Consider the following 24285-nt stretch of genomic DNA (forward strand, 5'->3'; position numbering starts at 1 on the left):
TGAGAAAGGCTAGGACGATGTCCGTATGAGCCTTAGCTTTTGACAGGGACGACGCTTGAAGCTTATCTGATGGTACAGACATGTTAAACAGGCTTAAACTTGTCAACAAAGCACAAAAAACGTTTTAAAATAAAACCGTTACTGTCACTTTAAATTTCAAACTGAAAACACTTTATTACTGAATATGTGAAAAAGTATGAAGGAATTGTTCAAAAATCACCAAAATTTCACCACCGTGTCTTAAAGCATTAAAAGTATTGCACACCAAATTTCAGAGCTTTAACCCTTAAATTAACGGAACCGGAGCCGTTTTCAAATTTAACCCCTATACAGTCCCAGCTATATGCTTTGCTGAGACCCAACCAAGCCCAGAGGGGAATACGATACCAAATGACGCCTTCTAGAAGCTTTTTTAGTGATTCTTAGATCCTCACACATGCATCTGCATGCCTTGCTCTCCAAAAACAACTGCGCAGTAATGGCGCGAAAATGAGGCTCAGTCTATAACTAGAAAGGCCCCCAGACTAAAAAAGGTGTCCAACACAGTGCCTGCCGTTTTTTAAACGTTCCCCAAGATTATAATGCCAATTATTAGCTAGAATCTGCATAATATACCCCAATAAAGCAATCGTTTTAGCCCATAAAAATGTCTACCAGTTTTTAAGCCCTTTTTTAAGCCCTTTATTCTTTTATATTTGACTAAGAAAATGGCTTACCGGTCCCCATGAGGGGAAATGACAGCCTTCCAGCATTACATGGTCTTGTTAGAAATATGGCTAGTCATACCTTAAGCAGAAAAGTCTGCTAACTGTTTCCCCCAACTGAAGTTACTTCATCTCAACAGTCCTGTGTGGAAACAGCAATCGATTTTAGTTACTGTCTGCTAAAATCATCTTCCTCTTACAAACAGAAATCTTCATCCTTTTCTGTTTCAGAGTAAATAGTACATACCAGCACTATTTTAAAATAACAAACACTTGATAGAAGAATAAAAACTACATTTAAACACCAAAAAACTCTTAACCATCTCCGTGGAGATGTTGCCTGTGCAACGGCAAAGAGAATGACTGGGGTGGGCGGAGCCTAGGAGGGATCATGTGACCAGCTTTGCTGGGACTCTTTGCCATTTCCTGTTGGGGAAGAGAATATCCCACAAGTAAGGATGACGCCGTGGACCGGACACACCAATGTTGGAGAAAATGATAATAGTAGTAAATTAGAAAGTTGCTTAAAATTGCATGCTCTATCTGAATCAATAAAGAAAAAAATGTGGGTTTAGTATGCCTTGAAGGCCTAGATTTTGAGTGGAGCAGTAGATTGTGTTTCCGCTCGCGCGTTATCTCCACTAGAAATAAGATTTTTGCACACGTCGGGCAGCACACTTATTACAAGTTTAAAGTTAAAAAATTGTACTCACTAATGTCCACAAAAAACAGAAATATCACAACAGCGTTAACATATTCCCCCAAAGCCTTCAATGGAGCCTGAAAAGTGTTAGAAAAACTAATACCCTTTCTTGCACGCAAACTTGATCGCATTATCTCAAGTGTGCTAACCCTACATTAAATATGAATTTTTCACATTCCAATATTCTTCACATAGAAGAATATGTTCTATTTATTCATAAATACATAGTTTTATAAATATATGATGGCATTTTGGTACAATATATATATCTATACCTATATAGATACATATAGAGATAGAGATGATTAGGCATAAGTAATACATATATATATATATATATATATATATATATTTAAAATACTTAGAACCTTGCCCTATATGAAGAACATTGAAATGTGAAATATTTACAGTACAAACACATTTTAACACTTTATTAAATATGAATATTCCATACATAGGATTTTACATGTTTTAGCTACTTGACTGCAAAGGGCTCCAATGCACTTATATATATATATATATATATATATATATGTTTGTACATATGTATTTATGTGTTTATATGTGTATATATGTCTGTAAATACATATATACACATATAAATACATATGTACACACACATATATATATTTATGTTGTATGTCTATGTTAAAGCCCTTTGCAATCCTTTTTTTTAACACCTGAGACCTTATATCTTTGAGCCCTTATAACTTTTTTATGCAATATTTTTAATAAATCATTATAATTAGACAATTATGAGTGTAACTATACTTTTCAATGTATTTTTGATGTGTTTTGTGCAACTTTTTATTCCAGTGTAACAATTAACCAGAGCTCTGAAGTTGCGCTAACCTGATGAGCGTAAATTGTGATTGCACTCAAGAGTTTGCATTTACTTTCATCTAGTAAAACGCATGCTCCTTCCTATATCGCTTTGCGCAACAGGTAGCGCGATACTCGTTTTCTAGCCCTAAATAGAACTGCTATAATAAAATAAGCAATATGTATACTGTGCTTACTTATTTACCTAATTTACATTTTATAGGGGACCATTTATCATATTCCAGACGGACAATGTTCCCAGCTGTGAACCTGTCCATCTGGTATAGTGGTGAGCTGGCAGGATTCTCTGCTCGCATTTACCATTGCTTGTGCAGCTGTTCCTTCTGCTCTTGTGTTACCAATTGCACGATGGCCCTGATGGCTTGTCAATCATCTGACCTAGCCAGGATGATTTAACTTCACCACCCTTGAGGTGAAGGTGTGGTTAAATAGCCTAAATCTTAAGAGAGCCTGCAAAGTAACTTCAAAAGCTTCATAAATGGGGTCCACAGACTTCACTAATAACTATTTCTTAAATTATCTTAATTTATTTTGCTATATTTATATTTTTTGTTATGCATCATGCTTATGGCGGTGTGCAAGACCTAATCCCATATTTGTGAGGGGCCAGTTTGTTGGCATGTCGGGGTAATCTGTGGGTGGAACTAAGGTAAATTCTATAAATCCAGACATATGACTGTCTCAGAGGGACATGGATCAGCTTTGGGGACTTTTCCTCTCAAATAGGGACAGTTGGGAGGTCTGATGTATTGCAGCAGGATTGGGGGAGCTAGTTCTGAGGGGTAATTTTAAGGCATAATGCCTCGCCACCCCTATGCTCTCAAATGTTTTCTCTATTGCTTTTATTACATATCAATGATGCCTGGTTGTCTTGAAGAGGGCTCATGGCCTCTCCCATGTTATATCAGGTATATATAGGATATATATATATATATATATATATATATATATATATATATATATATACAGGGAGTGCAGAATTATTAGGCAAATGAGTATTTTGACCACATCATCCTCTTTATGCATGTTGTCTTACTCCAAGCTGCATAGGCTCGAAAGCCTACTACCAATTAAGCATATTAGGTGATGTGCATCTCTGTAATGAGAAGGGGTGTGGTCTAATGACATCAACACCCTATATCAGGTGTGCATAATTATTAGGCAACTTCCTTTCCTTTGGCAAAATGGGTCAAAAGAAGGACTTGACAGGCTCAGAAAAGTCAAAAATAGTGAGATATCTTGCAGAGGGATGCAGCACTCTTAAAATTGCAAAGCTTCTGAAGCGTGATCATCGAACAATCAAGCGTTTCATTCAAAATAGTCAACAGGGTCGCAAGAAGCGTGTGGAAAAACCAAGGCGCAGAATAACTGCCAATGAACTGAGAAAAGTCAAGCGTGCAGCTGCCAAGATGCCACTTGCCACCAGTTTGGCCATATTTCAGAGCTGCAACATCACTGGAGTGCCCAAAAGCACAAGGTGTGCAATACTCAGAGACATGGCCAAGGTAAGAAAGGCTGAAAGACGACCACCACTGAACAAGACACACAAGCTGAAACGTCAAGACTGGGCCAAGAAATATCTCAAGACTGATTTTTCTAAGGTTTTATGGACTGATGAAATGAGAGTGAGTCTTGATGGGCCAGATGGATGGGCCCGTGGCTGGATTGGTAAAGGGCAGAGAGCTCCAGTCCGACTCAGACGCCAGCAAGGTGGAGGTGGAGTACTGGTTTGGGCTGGTATCATCAAAGATGAGCTTGTGGGGCCTTTTCGGGTTGAGGATGGAGTCAAGCTCAACTCCCAGGCCTACTGCCAGTTTCGGGAAGACACCTTCTTCAAGCAGTGGTACAGGAAGAAGTCTGTATCCTTCAAGAAAAACATGATTTTCATGCAGGACAATGCTCCATCACACGCGTCCAAGTACTCCACAGCGTGGCTGGCAACAAAGGGTATAAAAGAAGAAAATCTAATGACATGGCCTCCTTGTTCACCTGATCTGAACCCCATTGAGAACCTGTGGTCCATCATAAAATGTGACATTTACAAGGAGGGAAAACAGTACACCTCTCTGAACAGTGTCTGGGAGGCTGTGGTTGCTGCTGCACGCAATGTTGATGGTGAACAGATCAAAACACTGACAGAATCCATGGATGGCAGGCTCTTGAGTGTCCTTGCAAAGAAAGGTGGCTATATTGGTCACTGATTTGTTTTTGTTTTGTTTTTGAATGTCAGAAATGTATATTTGTGAATGTTGAGATGTTATATTGGTTTCACTGGTAAAAATAAATAATTGAAATGGGTATATATTTGTTTTTTGTTAAGTTGCCTAATAATTATGCACAGTAATAGTCATCTGCACACACAGATATCCCCCTAAAATAGCTATAACTAAAAACAAACTAAAAACTACTTCCAAAACTATTTAGCTTTGATATTAATGAGTTTTTTGGGTTCATTGAGAACATGGTTGTTGTTCAATAATAAAATTAATCCTCAAAAATACAACTTGCCTAATAATTCTGCACTCCCTGTATATACATATATATATATATACATATATATATATATATTCAGCACAAAAACCTACGGCTAGATTTAGAGTTCTGCGGCCAAAGGGGTGCATTAGCTACACATGCTTTTTTTCCCCCGCACCTTTTAAATACCGCTGGTATTTAGAGTTCACAGAAGGGCTGCGTTAGGCTCCAAAAAAGGGAGCGTAGAGCATAATTACCGCCACTGCAACTCTAAATATCAGCGTTGCTTACCGACGCGGCCAGCTTCAAAAACGTGCTCGTGCACGATTCCCCCATAGAAAACAATGGGGCAGTTTGAGCTGAAAAAATACCTAACACCTGCAAAAAAGCAGCGTTCAGCTCCTAACGCAGCCCCATTGATTCCTATGGGGAAACACTTCCTATATCTGCACCTAACACCCTAACATGAACCCCAAGTCTAAACACCCCTAACCTTACACTTATTAACCCATAATCTGCCGCCCCCGCTATCGCTGACCCCTGCATATTATTATTAACCCCTAATCTGCCGCTCCGTACACCGCCGCAACCTACATTATACCTATGTACCCCTAATCTGCTGCCCCTAACACCGCCGACCCCTATATTATATTTATTAACCCCTAATCTGCCGCCCCCGCTATCGCTGACACCTGCATATTATTATTAACCCCTAATCTGACGCTCCGTACACCGCCTCAACCTACGTTATCCCTATGTACCCCTAATCTGCTGCCCCAACACCGCCGACCCCTATATTATATTTATTAACCCCTAATCTGCCGCCCCCAACGTCGCCTCCACCTACCTACAATAATTAACCCCTAATCTGCCGACCGGATCTCACCGCTACTATAATAAATATTTTAACCCCTAAAGCTAAGTCTAACCCTAACACTAACACCCCCTTAAAGTTAAATATAATTTTTATCTGACGAAATAAATTAACTCTTATTAAATAAATTAATCCATTAATCTTGGGCTTGGATCAAGACTTCGGAGGCTTGGATCAAGACTTCAGTGGACGGTTCGGTGAACCCGGCGAGGTGAAGACAAGGTAGGGAGATCTTCAGGGGCTTAGTGTTAGGTTTATTTAAGGGGGGTTTGGGTTAGATTAGGGGTATGTGGGTGGTGGGTTGTAATGTTGGGGGGGTATTGTATGTTTTTTTTACAGGCAAAAGAGCTGAATTCTTTGGGGCATGCCCCGCAAAGGGCCCTTTTAAGGGCTGGTAAGGTAAAAGAGCTTTTCTATTTTAATTTTAGAATAGGGTAGGGCATTTTTTTATTTTGGGGGTCTTTGTTATTTTATTAGGGGGCTTAGAGTAGGTGTAATTAGTTTAAAATTGTTGTAATATTTTTCTAATGTTTGTAAATATTTTTTTATTTTTTGTAACTTAGTTCTTTTTTATTTTTTGTACTTTAGTTAGTTTATTTAATTGTATTTATTTGTAGGAATTGTATTTAATTAATTTATTGATAGTGTAGTGTTAGGTTTAATTGTAGATAATTGTAGGTATTTTATTTAATTAATTTATTGATAGTGTAGTGTTAGGTTTAATTGTAACTTAGGTTAGGATTTATTTTACAGGTAATTTTGTAATTATTTTAACTAGGTAGCTATTAAATAGTTATTAACTATTTAATAGCTATTGTACCTGGTTAAAATAATTACAAAGTTACCTGTAAAATAAATATTAATCCTAAAATAGCTACAATATAATAATAATTTATATTGTAGCTATATTAGGGTTTATTTTACAGGTAAGTATTTAGCTTTAAATAGGATTAATTTATTTAATAAGAGTTAATTTATTTCGTTAGATTTAAATTATATTTAATTTAGGGGGGTGTTAGGGTTAGGGTTAGACTTAGCTTTAGGGGTTAATACATTTATTATAGTAGCGGTGAGATCCGGTCGGCAGATTAGGGGTTAATTATTGTAGGTAGGTGGAGGCGACATTGGGGGCAGCAGATTAGGGGTTAATAAATATAATATAGGGGTCGGCGGTGTTAGGGGCAGCAGATTAGGGGTACATAGGTATAATGTAGGTTGGGGCGGTGTACGGAGCGGCAGATTAGGGGTTAAAAAAATATTCAGGTGTCAGCGATAGCGGGGGCGGCAGATTAGGGGTTAATAAATATAATATAGTGGTCGGCGATGTTAGGGGCAGCAGATTAGGGGTACATAGGGATAACGTAGCTGGCGGCGGTGTACGGAGCGGCATATTAGGGGTTAATAATAATATGCAGGGGTCAGCAATAGCGGGGGCGGCAGATTAGGGGTTAATAAATATAATATAGGGGTCGGCGATGTTAGGGGCAGCAGATTAGGGGTACATAGGGATAACGTAACTGGCGGCGATGTACGGAGCGGCAGATTAGGGGTTAAAAAAATTTAATAGAGTGGCGGCGATGTGGGGGGACCTCGGTTTAGGGGTACTTAGGTAGTTTATGGGTGTTAGTGTGCTTTAGAGCACAGTAGTTAAGAGCTTTATAAACCGGCGTTAGCCCAAAAAGCTCTTAACTACTGACTTTTTTCTGCGGCTGGAGTTTTGTCGTTAGATTTCTAACGCTCACTTCAGCCAAGACTCTAAATACCGGCGTTAGAAAGATCCCATTGAAAAGATAAGATACGCAAATGGTGTAGGGGGATCTGCGGTATGGAAAAGTCACGGCTGCAAAGTGAGCGTTAGACCCTTTCCTGACTGACTCCAAATACCAGCGGGCGGTAAAAACCAGCGTTAGGAGCCTCTAACGCTGGTTTTGACGGCTACCGCCAAACTCTAAATCTCGGCCTAAATAAATGTGTGTCTTGGTGTATAATTAGTTTAATAACTACACATGTATGTCTTGTTTTATACGCTACAAACATGTCCCTCTACTAGTTTCAGATTTATCCATAAAATTAAAATCCTAACAAAATATTTAACATACAAGTATTGGTATAAAATGACCAAATTCAAATTTTGTGACTAAAAATAATTATTATTTCTAACACAATTTTAATATTTGCAAACAAAATAGGTGAATACCAGATTTTTTATATATTTTACATGTCATGACAATCTGTAAACGTGCAGAAAAAAAGATCTTTGACTCAACAAACCTTTCTACTATTTGCATATCAGTACATTTCAATGTGGTTTGCAATGCAAACTGTGTCAGGAAAGATTGGAATATCTTTATTTACTGTATAACTCATGACATGGCATTATTAAAGTGACATCTTCTATGACATTTGAAAAAATGTGATGTAATTCCTGATAAAATGAATAATTTGAAGCCTAAAAATATTGAATCTTGTTTTGCTTCAGCCCATATATTGGCTAGATCTTAATCCTGCCATAACTATTAATGACAGGGTTACGTTCTGGAGTCAAAATATTTAAACAAAATATATTTATACATCCTATTAATTTATATTCAAGTTTACGGTTTCAAGTGACCTCTCTGTCAACTTTTTACACTTTCCTTGACCTTATTTAACAGTCACCATGCAGGATAAAAAAAACTCCCAGGGGTCCTGACAATTAAAAGGACACAAAAGACAATTGCGGAATGTTATAGCAAAGCCCCAGTATTCTATTATATCACATTTTGCAATATAAGGCTGCCTTAGCCATTTTTTAATATAGAGATTGGCACATTTTACATACCTCTAAGTAATTTTAAAGAGCATTTAGCCACAGCTTAGTATGTACACGGGGCATATTATGGCCTAGGCAAACACAGCACATACCTAGGGCAGCAGATTGGGAGGGGTAGCACTTTTTTGTAGTGGTATTTGTGAGAAGCTTACAGTTATTTTAGAAGTATTATACTGGCATATATTGGGATATTTTGCCCAAAGAGCTTACATTTTAAGAGGATATAATAAGATACTGCCCATGGAGCTTACAGTTTAGAGGTAGCTCTGAACCTTATTATTACTTATTATTCAGACCTTTAGTTCTGTTGGCTTTCAAAACTTAGTATTGTGTTTGGGGAAAGTATTGTTTCAAGAAATCTGTGTTTTGTTTAGGTATATTGCAGCAATAGATAGAAATGTGTGTATGGCCTTGATTTATCAAAGCTTTAACAGATAATACGATTGAATTCCGCATCGAATATGATGCAAGATTGATTCGCCGTAGTTAACAAAGTGTCAAGATTGTCAAATGTTGAAATTTGTGACTTAAAATACGACCCCGCGATCTCAATCCAACACAGATCGATGCGTGCGTCATTACAGATGTTTAAAATTCAGATTAGACTCTATTTGACCCTTTTCCCCATTTATCAAACATTTAACAGGTATGCTTGCGTCTATTCTGATATATATGAAATTAGTATTTAAGGGGGCGTGTCTCTGGGCAGCATCTTGAATGGATGCATTATTGGAAGCTGCGTGCAGACTGCTGTTGAAATTCGCTATTTATCAGCAGTATTTCTTTACTTTTATCCCTAAAACCTTAAGTTTGTTCCTCAGGAGACTGAGCACAACTGAGTGTTGTCAAGTTTATTGTGAGACTGCACCATCTTACCAATCCGGAGGGTTGAGGCCTACAACGACCCTTTCTAGGAGAGGTCTCAACACCCCCCCCCCCCCGGTAAACTGGGTATAGCAGTGTTACATCACTGTCATTTTGTATGAAGACGCCAACTAGAGCAGATTTATTGTGGGAGCCACCAAGCCTGTAAACAAATATTCATATAGTGGAGTTGCTCCTAAGGATAATGGAGGCCCTAGCCAGGTGGGAAGCTGAGATGACGCAGCTTATCGAAGACCACTATAAAAACCTAGAACTCGAGCTAAGTATCATATTCCTAAATCCAAAGCCTACATACACCGGCCAAACAACAAGAAAGCCGGATTCGATAAAGGAGCCGACCTATCTACCTATTAGGAGACTCAACATCCAGCCTCAGCCCATAACGCTAGATAATAGCACCCAACCCTTTATAGCTCCTCCGGAGGCCTCACAGAATGCAGAAGCTTCCTCAGTACCCCCCGGTATTGCGGCTCATATACCTGATATCCAGGCCGCTGATGGAAACGTACCGCCTGTGGTGCTGTGGTCAGGGGTTGATCTGGCACCTCGATGGAGAGGCTGAGACAGTGGGCCCTGGTGGTTCCCGTATCTCACGCAGTCACGGACCGGCTCAAGGGGCTGCAGAATAGGCGACCGGCCCAGCCAGGGGGAGCAGCAGCAAGCCGGGTCTCTCTCTCTCACCGCGATCTCCGAAGTGTCCGACCTAGTGGAAGTTACAGGTACACTGGCACATCAGGGTTTGTACCCGATTCCACACTACAGCGATTCATTGAGCTCCTTAGCCCATCTTGTACCCACCTTCTCCCACGACTTGGAGTGGGATAGAGACAGCTACTCCTCATTGACTGTGACCCCCATACGTATATAAGGTGTATCTTAGGACAATTAATGAACTATTATATTTATGAGGACTCTGTCTGAAACTCAATAATAGTCGTTGACTTTCCCTTACTAGATTTTCGGGGCCCATACATTACTTGGGCTTTTTAGCTTCAAGCTGACCCCTGTTGCTGTTTATTTACTTATGTTCATTTCCTTGTATTTTTGATACTTAAATGCTTCATGTATTCTTTTTATGAGCCTCAGGACAAACTTTAACTGTTTTCTGTCAACTGCTCTGCTCATACTAATCCTGCACTGGTGAGTAGAAATATTATGTTATACTGTATCATTGGAATTAGAATATGTCTAGATTCCCCCCTGGCTCTCTTAATTCATTCAGAGGCTATATTTTGTTGCCTAAAACCTATCCCTTAGGCACTCATGAACAATTATACACCCATTTAGGAGCAGGGTTATTCACCTCTAAATATTGAAGTGCTGAACTATAATAAGAAGTATTGAAATTGCTCTAGCCTTACTTTATTCAAGTTAGCTTTAGTTCAGTTTTTGCTTGCCACAGAATATGTTAAAACTGGTAACTACAGGTTTCACGTGAAAGAACAGGTTATTGGCTCTTGTTAAACCTATTGTTAGCTAAATCACAACGTTGTCTTAAATACCAACTCTCCTAACACACTTACCCATTCATATCACAGTCCATAGCTTCCTTTATATCTGTCTGCTATCATGGGTAATGTGTTTTATCTTGTATTCTTTTAGCACTCCATAATAATGGCTCTCATATCATCATATCATTTAATTTGCTACTAAATGCTAAAGGACCCACAAGTGGTTCTCCCTTTCATTCCTTATCCCTCATATCCCCCGTTTTAATTTTAACCTATAGTTTGCAGTCTAAAAGTGGCTGGTTTTCTTTTCCAAAAGGGGGAAATTGTTAATGGTTCTTTAGATTTCCATATAAAGGGATTTATATATATATAATTAAAATGAGGTATGGCATGTAATTCTATTATGACATGCATGCACACGATGTTATCCATGATTATTATGCTAAGCTGAATTAACGTGCTGCTGATTATCACACTGTAAGACATTTTTGATATTTATATGTTTGTAAGTTAAACCTCAATAAAAAAAATAAAAATAAAAATAAAAAAAAAATAATATGCACAATTTAAAAAAAAAAAAAATTAGTATTAAAGATAAATATTGATGCTGACATTAGGACACACAGTGTAATATTTTAGACAAGGATTCAATATAATCTTAAACTGATAGCTCAAAGCTGCGGTGCTTCCTTTATTTTGAGGGATGAGTGGGGGTAATGAAGAGAGGGGGTACTCATAAATGAAAAGCCTAATCAAGGGGAACAGGAGAGAAAAAAGGTTGGGAACCGCTGGCTCAAAGGGATAGCCCACCTAACATTAAACTGTCATGATTCAGATACAGCAGAAACTAAAATCACCTCTTTACTGTCATGCTATTTTCGGTGTATTTCTTCCTTCTCTTGAATTTCATTTTCAGTAAGAAATGTCATCTTATATGCCAGCCCATTTTATATCACCTGTGAAGGAGTGGCTTTTAAAACTAGATTGCAATCAGGAGGGGTACAGAGAGAAAACTGGCCCAGCTCTTAAAATATCCATTGATTGCAAATAAATACATATGATACCCTGATTACATGTTATATTTGCAATTATTCCTGCTCAGAATAATAATACATTTACACTATATACATATAGTGGTATAAATAAACACAGATATATGAAAGACAACATTGTTTAGAACACAAAATGTAATTTAGGGACATATAAATATGTTTGCAAAAGATTTCTGACATAACACACATATAAACAGTATATATATATACAAATTTGTGCAAAGATATATGTACAAATTCTAGCATTAATAATGATTTAAAATAAAAATAAAAAGAACATGAGATAGGCATATCATGAATCAGAGAAATACTAATATACATTAATTTATGTGAAAATATCATATATCAGAATTTTTTGTATAGCAAATAAATAGAAAAATAAATATCTATGAGCTATTATTGTTTGTTTAGGTATAAATATAGCTTAAAGGGACATGAAACCCAAAGATTTTCTTTCATGATTCAGATAGAGAATACAATTTTAAACAACTTTACAATTTACTTCTATTATTTAATTTGCTTCCTTCTCTTGTTATCCTTTGCTAAAAGGTTTATCTAGGCAAGCTCATGAGCAGCAGAGAACCTAGGTTCTTGCTGTTGATTGGTGACTGCATGAATATATCGATTGGGATTGGCTCACCCATGAGTTCAATTAGAAACCATTAGTGCATTGCTGCTCCTTCAACAAATGATACCAAAAGAATTAAACAAATTAGATAATAGAAGTAAATTAGAAAGTTGTTTTAAATTGTATTCTCTATCTGAATCATGAAATAAAAAATTGAGTTTCATTTCCCTTTAACATTAACAGATGAAAAATAAAAGGATTAGCTTTAGAGAAATGTGCTTGTTCATGGACAGCAATGAAATGGTATAAATAACGTTGGAAAAAACAGAATAACCGCGACATCGATGACTCTAAATTTATCAAAAGTCTGATGCTCATCGCTCCGTACTTGATGCGCGTGTTTTTGACAGACTTTTTGATAAATATGGGCGTCGTATGCAGATCCGCGGCAGCAATGTTTGGCGAGCGTATTGACGCCAACGAATGCACCAAGATTGACGCTTTGATAAATCGAGGCCTATGTGTATGTGTGGGTGTGTGGGTATATATATATATATATATATATATATATATATATATACGTGTGTGTACATTAGGGATGGGTGAATATGTTTATATTTAAATTCAAATGTTAGAAAGAATGTTATTGTAGAAATTCGATTTGCATAATAGAATGTTGATAAGAATGAATATTCTTAAAAATTCTATTATCGAATGTTATTTACAGTTTCGAATGTCACGTCTGGGGTCTTTATTTTGAAATATTTGAGAAAAGCAAGAGAGCAAAATAAAATCAGTTATCAGTGTTCCCTAAAGGAATATAAAGGTCAACATTGAAATGAGCATAGGTGATTTTCAATTTTAAATAGGAGCATTTTTGCAATATATTTCAATTAGCAAAAATGATCCTAGTAAAAGCTTTTACTCTTTTTCAGCAGCGTATGCATATATGCTGTGACGACCTGTACAACAGTATTTAAACATATAACTTCTCAGAGAGTCAGCAATGGTTTGTATGACAAAAAACACACCTCCACCAGCTCTTTGAATACTGATGCATGGGCTCTCGCAGCATATGTGCGTATGCCACTAAAAACAGTAATAACATACTAGAAGCATTTTTGTTGGAAGTATATTGCAAAAATACTTATATTCAATATAGAAATGCAACCATGTATGTTTAAGTTTTGACCTTTTACCTATCGAAATTATAAATTTTTGAAAAATATCCCAAGAATTCCATTAGTGCAAAGGAACAAATGATAAGTTGTAACAAGCAAGTATAACAACAAGCAATAACTTGAGCAAATATAGGGGTTGACGATTTAGAAAAGTTTATAAAAATGATTTATCTTCAAATATCCCCATAGACTGTAATGGTAAATTTTTAGAATAAAAATAAATAAATAACATTTTTGTAAAGGATTGTGATCAACTCCAAAGTTCCTTAAAATTTTTCATAAAACCCAAACTTTTAATGACCACAAGTAGTTATCTAACATGTTAGAATTATCATTTTTTTCAGTACATTTATCATGCAATAATTTATCCTTCTTTTGTAACATCTAAATCTATTTCCCTTTTTAATTTGAATATACTTAAATACGCCAAGGGAGTATTAGAATGCCATCTCTGAAGATGTCCACTCTTTCTATAAACTCATCCAACTGGTATTGATATGGTTAATACAATTTACAATATTTTAAGATATTGCATTGTAAATTTATTTTAAAACGTTATGATTCTAAGTTGTTTGCTAACACCTTGACAAAATGTATTGGAAACACATGGTCTACTGTGCCTGAAAAAAAAATGGAAAGAGTCAAATTGGAGTTACCTAATAAAAGAAATAAGGTTAAATGTATTAGAAAATAAGATAAAGTCTAAAATGATCAATGAAATATTGCTCAAATGTTGGGAGGAAGTTTAAAATTGCATCAAGTCTTATGGATTTATTGAAAATAGACCAAATAATTATTTTGTATGGGAAAAATAAACATCTTTTGAATTGGCCAGCACCATTAATATTGGCAGAATTGGTTGACCACATCAGGTGATTCAAATTCAGAAACTTTCCAGGAGGGAACAAAAAACAAGTTTCCCCATATAATATTATAAAAATATTGTTGTATACAAACATAAATATACTGGTCTCTAACCAGTTAGAAAAATAACCACATGGTATCGAAATTATTAAGTGACCCACTCATTAGAAAGTGAAGATAGTCTTGATGAGTTACCTGCCTCTCTAAGGTGCATGTGAGAGCTGAGTTAATATTTTCAGAATGAAACTCTAGAAAAGGCAGAAATTTGCCTCTTTTTCTCCTTAGTAGACATTCATATCCGTGAGGATAATCTTATTTATAAAATGAGATTATCCTCTTATTATTAATTTAACTTCTTGGTGTTTTGGTTTATTTTTGGGTGATTGATAGTTAGTCATAGGCACCCACATGTATCACTATTAAATTGGTGTGTATATGGTTAGACAACTGAAATGTTCATACTTACTACATGGTAACCAGCATATTAAAATGCTCCATTGTTAGAAAGGAAAACCATTCCTCTATCTAATGAAGAGTTACACGATTTTCCAAGGTGCATGTGGGGTGGCTATTTATTGCCTACTCCCAGGGTTAGACTCTAGACAAGTAAACAATTTTCTCCCTAGCCTACCTAGTAGATGTCCATGACTGTGAACATTTTAACAGTCAATTTCATAAATATGCATGCCCAGCCAAGCTCTCTTGTTAAGCAGCATAGAAATGTCAAGGCTGAACGAAGAGAAAAATGTAGGTGGGTGTGTGCTGCAGAGAAACATCTACAATGGCAACAGAGAAATTAAATAATGAAGAGGAGATTGGTAGCAGAAAGGAATGACCCTTAAACACCCTTAAGTATGTTGCTTATCTTGCCACCATCATGCCACCATCATGGCCATTTATTAAATGTTAAGTGGGCAATCATAGGTATAGATTAATTCACAAACAATAGAGAAATATGAAACCAATAAATACTTTTAAAAATAACCAAGAAAGATGGGCAACTAGGACAGATTAATGCTGTATTTTACATAATTAGAAAAATAAGGGAGATGATAAAGCCTTTCTGCTACTGCACCTAATGCATGGAATTTGGATAATTGAGAACTGAGCTGCTCGTTTTTTGTTCCATTTCATTAAAATACTGTAAGGGGCAATACATTACATCTTGGCTATATCCTCATTATATAATAAATCTTACCTCTTCCAGTTCAAATGACTCTGGGGGCTGAAGACCATGTGGTCCAGATATCTGCTTGAACTTTTTAGGAAGTATTTTTGAGCCCTTGAATACTCTGCTCTTGGTTGGTAAATCAGTGAGATGTTTATAATGTTTTGCAACAGCACCGTCAGAACACACCTGGTGTAGATTTTGAGAAGGGACATTTGTATTGTCACCAGTTTGTTCTACTAAGCTGCCAATTTCTGGTATACGTTTTCTTGTCTTTCTGAAAACTTTGTTGCTATTCATCTCCGTCAATATTTTCTTCTGGTCGTATTTATTGTCCTTAGGCTCTATCTTACTAGGACATTGGATACAGTCCTGTTCATTTTTTATAGCCTGTTTAGAATAATTCCAGAGAAGCTGCTGTATTCTTTTTCTTTTTTCTTCAGTCAATGTGGACTTTCTGGTACCCTTTCTATCTCCAGTACCTCCATTTTGAATAGCGTGAACATCATTTAGCAGAGATGAAAAGGCATTTGTTACTTGTTCAAGGACCTCGAGCTGACGGAAACGACCTGGTAAATAAAAGCATAAGGAAATTTAAAGATATTTATTCAATAAACTTAATATTTCATTGCATTTAAGATAAATATCAAGAGCCATTTTCACACCCCTTTGCTAGTGGTGTTTTAAGTTAATTGGCCTTCATTGCATTTACAAGTAAAATTAACTTTTTTAATTAAGGCATCCACACAAATTAAACATATTTTTTTTAGAAAATAGCTTTAGTTTTCAGAAATATCATAATATGAGAAAGCATTACCATATCAAATGCAATTTTTTTTTAACATTTTTGTGTCATTTTCTTTGGTATACATATTAAAAAGGAGAATGGGAGTCATTATTTCCTAGATATTTCAAACACACATTTTTTGTCCAAAAAACATATAGTAGTTGTACCAAAAGTCATTATATACCGTATATAATTTACCAAAAAAACACCTATGTTTACATTTTCCCAGTTCTCCCACTTATTTTGATTCTTATTTGTTTTGTTTTGTTTCGACAAACTTCGTTCTATAAGCCCTAACATCTACAGTTAAAAAAAAAATTGGCTAGCAGTTACTGCCAGGTCTTACTAGCCAGCATGGAGAGAAATCACGCAAAATCCTTGGAGGCTTGTTTTAACATTTTATTGTAAAGTATTTGTCTCTCAATCATACCCAGAAACCTGCATAGCGAGATTAACAGCTCTCAAATTAAAATTTGCCTTTATAAATTTCTTCAAGGGACCTTACAGTACCAACAAGACTTGTTAGATCATCTCGCCAGAGCAGAGAGCTTTAGATCATCGGGCCCCAAGTGTATAGGTGATTGTTATTTCTATGGCAATCCCTTATATTTAAAGGGGTATAAGAACACTCATCTGATTTTGGGCAATCTCCTCTTTTATGTGAGGGGTATTGTGTTTATATGTTGTATGCTGTCTTTAGGGAATACTGGCACCTTTAGGCCACTGCCCCCCCTACAGTAAATATATTAGGTAGGTGATTGTCATAAACATGTCAATCACCTACTAATGAAAGGGTTCCCCTCTTTTAAACTGGTGTCTCATACCCCAATGTGTTTTATGGGGGAATGGGGGATCTAAAAGTGTGCCCTTTACCCCCAAACAGCTACTTGGGACCGATAATCAATATTACCATTGTGATCTCCTGAAAATGTGAGGGTTGTGTGATCCCCTCATTTGAAAGATTGTAATTATTTCTTTCACATGAGGGGCTTCAAACCTATCTAGGTAAATCAGATTAGAGATTGCAATCTAAAATGAAGTATAAAAAAATAACAACATAAATTCTCATGATTTAGATAAAGTACACAGCTTTTAACAACTTTCCAATTCACATCCATTATCTTAATGTGCACTATATTTTTATATGCACATTTTGAGGCACAGGGTCCAACTGAGCCATGTGCAAGATTCACAGAATATATGTATATCCATTCTGTGATTGGCAGATGGCTGCCACATGATGCAGGAGGAAGGAAAATAAAACTAACTTTATCATTTGTCAGAAACAAAATCCACTACTCATTTGAAATTCAAACTAAGAGCCTTTGCATTGTCTATTTATTGTGCATTTACTGATAATGCTATTCTACTGTATTTAGTGGTCCAGTATATATTCTTGGCTTGGCTTAGCTAATGAGATGGATAAGATGATCTCCCTTATTTTGCCTCTAGACCCTCTTATTTTGTTATTCCATTCATTTGTATTCCCTGTTACTTATTCCTCAGACTTTTTCAAATCTGACTTAATAGTACTTTCCAGCTTATCTATACATTTTGGAAACAGTCTAGGGTCCCCTCCATTACAGAATGGCAGGCCCAGGTTATACACACCATCTCCCTTGAACGTTATCACTGTATGATACAACACCTTATGTCTGTTTATTAATCTATAAGGTTCCTTTGGTATAAATATATGAATGCCCTTCCCTTTTAACACTTGATATCCTGGTTTAAGATTATTCCTACCACAGCCTCCCTATTTCTATTTATAGTTCCTAGTGAAAGCCTACCATTGTATTCCTTTAACTTTCTAATTTAGTTAAGTATATTATAGAATAGAGTTTATAATCTCAGGCAGTTACATGTCTTCTTAATTATAATTCACAAACACTTAATTAATAAAATTGTTTTAAATGCCAAGAACCCATAGGTGTATTTTAAAACAAAATAAAAAAGTGTTTTGGTTGTTTATTTGAATGATTAGCAAACTCATTCAAGAGGAACAAAGGTGCATTGGCCTCAAAAGACTCATCACGATTACAGTTTGATGCTTCCATGGGAGCTTTGTAAAGGTTGCCTTAGCTTGCCCTTAAAGTAAATGAGTTGATAACATCAAATAATTTACAAGCAAGCATTAATTCAAGTAAGTGCAGATAAGTAGAGAAGGAAATGTAAAAGGCAATAAAACTAATTAGAAGGTTTTCTAAGCCATTAAGTGACTATACAGGTGCGTACTATAATGATTGTACTTCCAGAGTTACTAAAACATACATCAATTTTGAAAGAACATTATTTTATGTAACATATAATGTTGACAATTTTTGCTTAACCTTTTTGGTTTATAGATAGAGCACTGTTTGATGAAAGAGTCTGCACTGCTTACCTCATTTCAGATATACATTTTTTAACCATTTTGAAATATAATGGTGTAATTAACTGTGTTCATATATCCAATAACAACAAATTAAAATAAGTACCATTATTTTTCCATCATGCTAAAAAATAAAAATTATGTTTGAAACGATAGGTATTTTTTTATAGCTGATAAAATACAACAGATAAACCATATAAAAGCTAGTATACTATTCAAAAGCTACAATAAACATATACTGTACAACTAAAGATTCACTTTCTATCTTCAAAAAGAGTTTAATATTTCTGTTCACTCCCTGGGGAATTGATGACCTCAGAGTAATTTCTGATATTGGAGAAATGAAGAGGTCAAATGGTTTACATTGTATCTCTAGTCAGAATCCCTTATCTGTAAGTTTCAAAACAAAATGTATATCTTTATGATAAAAATGAGACTGCTCAACCAAGTAAAGGTCAATGTCTTAACCACTGATGATCCTGGCGGGTGATTCACAGAATAGGGTTCCAAAACCACAGGAACAGGGTGTAATTTCTTGAATTTTCACCTTCACACCTCAGACATTTCTTACTTCAAGAAAATACAATACGAGATAGCAAGAAACAACGATTTATGGGTTTTAGGGTGAAATTTTAATAAATCTCAGCATTTTCTGTAGTATTGGGGCCCTATGCAGTGAATGTTCTGCTAGAATTGCCAATGCAAAACACCAGTTAATTATATTGGTGGGTGGCCGTGAGATCCTTTTAAATGTCATTAACTCTTCAGGAATCACAAGCACGGCCCATAATTTACTGAATACTAATAATCTTATTCTCAATTCATAGGATTATTTCATCAATGCATATTGTTAACCCACGCTGTGTAATATTCACACATAATACTTTTACTCCAATAAAAAGGTGTCCATTTAAAGAATGAGTGTGAGTGAGATGAAAGAAGGTCTAGGACCTTCCTCACTGGTGCTTTGATTACTTTGGTCATCCCAGTAGGTATGACCAGTTGATACAAGAATGAGCTTGGAGAAGAACCTTGAATCTTTCTTTATACTTTGGGAAGCCTATTACCAGCTATATAACTGCCTGTCCTTTAAAAGACTAACAAAGTTTAGAAGCATTTGTCTGCAGCCTTTCTCAGCTTTTTTTTTTTTTTTTTTTGGGTGCAGCTTTTTAGCCCAGTAATGTTTTTCACACAGTAGAACTTTCCTGTAGTATATCAATCTGATTCCGGCTATCACGGTCAGTCCAGCGCCCAAAATACCAGGTAATTCCTCTCCGAACAAGAAACACGGCAACCCCAGATGATCATTTCGGCCTTCATTGGGCCTCGTCAGTGAGTTGTAGCCATGTTCCTCTAAGCACACTGTGCAAGGAGTCCACGTCTGGTTGCCCCTTTTTTCCCAAAGAGAGACTAAATACATACAGAGAGAAGTGCACTCACAGGAACAAACAACTGTCTCAATACCATTGTTAGCCTGTTCTATGGCGATTTACCACCTGGGTGCAGCTTTTTAGCCCAGTAATGTTTTTCACAGAGTAGAACTTTCTTGTAGTATATCAGTCTGATCCCGCCTATTACGGTCAGTCCAGTGCCGAAATACCAGGCAATTCCTCTCCGAACAAGAAACACAGCAACCCCAGACGATCGTTTCAGCCTTCATTGGGCCTCGTCAGTGAGGTGTAGCCCTGTTCCTCTAAGCACACTGAGCAAGGAGGCCACGTCTGGTTGCCCCTTTTTTCCCAAAGGGAGACTAAATGCATACAGAGAGAAGTACACTTACAGGAATGAACAACTGGCTCAATACCATTGTTAGCCTGTTCTATGGCGATTTACCACCTTGGTGCAGCTTTTTAGCCCAGTAATGTTTTTCACAGAGTAGAACTTCCCTGTAGTATATTAGTCTGATCCCGCCTATTACGGTCAGTCCAGAGCCAAAATACCAGGCAATTCCTCTCCGAACAAGAAACACAGCAACCCCAGATGATCATTTCGGCCTTCTTTTGGCCTCGTCAGTGAGTTGTAGCCATGTTCCTCTAAGCACACTGAGCAAGGAGTCCACGTCTGGTTGAATAGTCCACGTCTGGACTGTTAATAAAAAAAAATAACACCCAAAAAAAGTTTAAAAAAAACTAACACTAACCTCCGATGATTCACTTACAGTTTCTGAAGTCCGAATATCCAGGCGGCGAGAAGTCTTCATCCAGGCGGCGAGGTCTTCATCCATCCAGGCGGTGTCTTCTATCTTCATACAGGCGGCATCTTCTATCTTCATCCCGGTGGCACGGAGCAGGTCCATCCTTCAAGACATCCAGCACGGAGCGTCCTCTTCATACGGTCGCCGCAGTACACTGAATCTTCAATGCAAAGGAGCCTTTTTAAAATGGTACAGATAGATGCAATATAGGAGCACCGAAATGGCTAATTTATGTTTAACAGGAAAACCCAATTTGTTAAAAAAGCAAATTTGTTAAAAAAAAGCAAAATGTTAAAAAAGCAGACTAACACAATTAAAAAGAGCAGACTTTAGCAGAGTGTATTAGATTCAATGGTCTCATTAATTATCTGATAATAAACAGATAGACTACATTATACACAAGATAAGAGTAGTGTATATTAGAACATACATGTGTATCCACTAGTTAATTATAACCTTTTATTAAATTCAAATTCACTAATAATAAGTGGTACTCAAATATGTATGTCAATATATTAAGACCATGATGGATTATTCAAATACTATTAAAAACAGATTTATTAACAACCAGATTGGGATGGTGATCCCAATCCAAAAATACAATGATGAAAATTATAAAACTTGTGAAAATGACTTGATATGGATGGAAAAAACAATAATAAACAACAATAGCTTACAGGTTTATGCAGAAATACAGTTGTTTTAAGACTATGCAAAAGTACAATTGTTGGTGTTGAAATACATTTGTTTTAACAGTATGCAAAAATACAATGGTTGATGTTATATCCTTCAGCAGGGCTATAGTAATGAAAAAAAAGGGGCCGGTATTGAATATCTGAGTAAGAAACGTGTACACGTTAAAAATGTGAAAAAAGTGAAAAAATAATAAAAAAGTGAAAAAATTAAAATCCAAAAAAAGTGCAGGATATCCAAGTGACCAAACAAATGTATATATTACATATCAAAGGGTCCAAAAACTTAAATGAATAAATAGGAGTGTCCAAAAAAAAATAATATATATATATATATATATACAGTACGTGTTGTTTGTCAGAGGAAGGGACGCTGCCAGTCCCGAAACGTCACAAGTTTTGCAATAAAGAATTGTCACTGTTGACTGAAGACCAGTCTATTTGAACTTTTATATATATATATATATATATATATATATATAGTTCTGTGGTATATTTATGGATGCTTTAGTGTCCAATATATGTGATATGTAAAATCCCTTTGAAGTGTCTGAGATCCCACTGCTGGTTGAAAAGTACTAGTTCATTTATTAATGACCTAAAAGAAAAAACAGAAAGAAACTACAGTGTACAAAATGCCATTTAAAGGTAAAGACTATTGTAGTAACACCAAATAAACGATCCAGGAAGAAATAAAAATAAAAAGCCTCACAAATCCTGGTGGGGATACTGGTCAACGTGTTTCGGCCCTTGAATAGGGCCTTTTTCAAGACATGTCTTCATTTTTTTTTCACTTATTTTTTCACTTTTTTCACATTTTTAACGTGTACACGTTTCTCACTCAGGTATTCAATACCGGCCCCTTTTTTTTCATTACTGTATCCCTGCTGGAGGATATAACATCAACCATTGTACTTTTGCATAGTGTTAAAACAACTGTATTTCTGCATAAACCTCTAGGCTATTGTTGTTTATTATTATTTTTTCATCCATGCATATCAAGTCATTTTCACAACTTTTCTAATTTTCATCATTGTATTTTTGGATTGGGATCACCATCCCAATCTGGTTGTTAATAAATCTGTTTTTAATAGTATATGAATCATCCATCATGGTCTTTATATATTTACATACTGTACATATTTTAGTACCACTTATTATTAGTGAATTTAGTGTTCTAATACACACTGCTCTTATCTTGTGTATAAGGTAGTCTATCTGTTTATTATCAGATAATTAATGAGACCATTGAATCTAATACACTCTGCTAAAGTCTGCTCTTAACAAATTAGCTTTTTTAACAAATTGGGTTTTCCTGTTAAACATACATTAGCCATTTTGGCGCTCCTATATTCCGTCTATCTGTACCATATGTCCAAGATCCGGTTAGGGGGTCTTTTATAGTGTAGCGTGTATAAAACCAGGCACAGTCTTCTACATATTGTTATACTAGCTTTTTCAAAATGGCGTCCCTTGCATTCCTATTGGCTGATTTGATTTTTGAAATTCAAATCAGTCAATAGGATGAGAGCTACTGAAATCCTATTGGCTATTAAAATCAGATTAGGGGTTAATAACTTTAATATAGTGTTTGCGATGCAGGAGGGCCTCAGTGTAGGGGTTAATAGTTTAGTTTATGGGTGTTAGTGTACTTTGTAACATTTTAGTTATGAGTTTTGTGTAACAGTTTTGTTGCGCAAAACTCATGACTACTGCTCTCAGATTGCGGAATGGATCATGTCGGTATAGGCTGCAACGCAAGCATTTTAGCCGGACCGCACAACCTGTAATACCGGCGCTATGGAAATCCCACACAAAAAACGGGACTGACGTTGCATTACAGGCTAAAATGCTTGCGGTACAGCTATACCGACAAGACTCATAATGGCTGCATTCAGTTTTTTACACCGAAATAGCCATTTTTTCAGCATTAAAACCGGAACACAAAACTCGTAATCTAGGTGAATGTTATTTATGTACTCTCATATTCATATTACATATTATCCATTAATCAGAAGTGGATGCTCTCTTTCATGCATATGACACCACCACACATACCAGAAAGACAAACACACCGTGTCATGAGCTTTAGTGTTACTATATAGGATTAATGTATAACAAGCAAAGAGCTGGAAAGAATACATAATCAGCAATCAAAACTTATAGTATCTGTAAATGGTTCTAAGTTTTAGAAATTTAGAGTTAATGTTTATTGATACATTAAAACTATAAAATAGTCTCCTAGATTAAAGGAAAATAAAAAGTATTATTGATCTGTGATTTCACAGCTTTATATGGGTAGAGGTAATAAAAAAATGTAATTTAGCACCTAATAGGCTAAGTTCCAATTTGTGTTTTACTCACAGCTATATAAGTAAATTGTGATTAAACATTGCTATGTTGTCCTAGATATAAATTTACTTAGGGCTATATTTATCAATTTGCAGATAGACAAGTGTCACACGTGTTGTGAACCTGTCCACATTTTATCTCAAATTGTGGGACGCACTTGTTCCCCTTATTTGACATTAACCGACTGAACGCTTGAGCAATGATGCCCCCCCCCCCCCCCCACTCTCGTGCAGTCAATTGTCTGAGAGCAGGGCTTGTCAATTTCTTGGTGGAATAATTTCGGAGGGATTTTCAACTCTAACTTCTAGGAGA

The 24285-nt window shown here is 36.1% G+C and overlaps 1 protein-coding gene across 1 annotated transcript in view; it reads right to left on the reverse strand.

Annotated features, from left to right (window-relative positions):
* ITPRID1 (ITPR interacting domain containing 1) overlaps window positions 1-24285 on the reverse strand; it is a 410540-nt gene that overhangs the window by 131717 nt on the left and 254538 nt on the right. Inside the window, exon 8 of the mRNA XM_053714442.1 lies at window positions 15608-16146. Within this exon, the coding sequence (XP_053570417.1) occupies window positions 15608-16146 (539 nt within the window). The remainder of the gene's footprint in view (window positions 1-15607; window positions 16147-24285) is intronic.

The sequence above is a fragment of the Bombina bombina genome, chromosome 5 (genome assembly GCF_027579735.1).
Source record: "Bombina bombina isolate aBomBom1 chromosome 5, aBomBom1.pri, whole genome shotgun sequence".
Classification (NCBI taxonomy): Eukaryota; Metazoa; Chordata; class Amphibia; order Anura; family Bombinatoridae; genus Bombina; species Bombina bombina.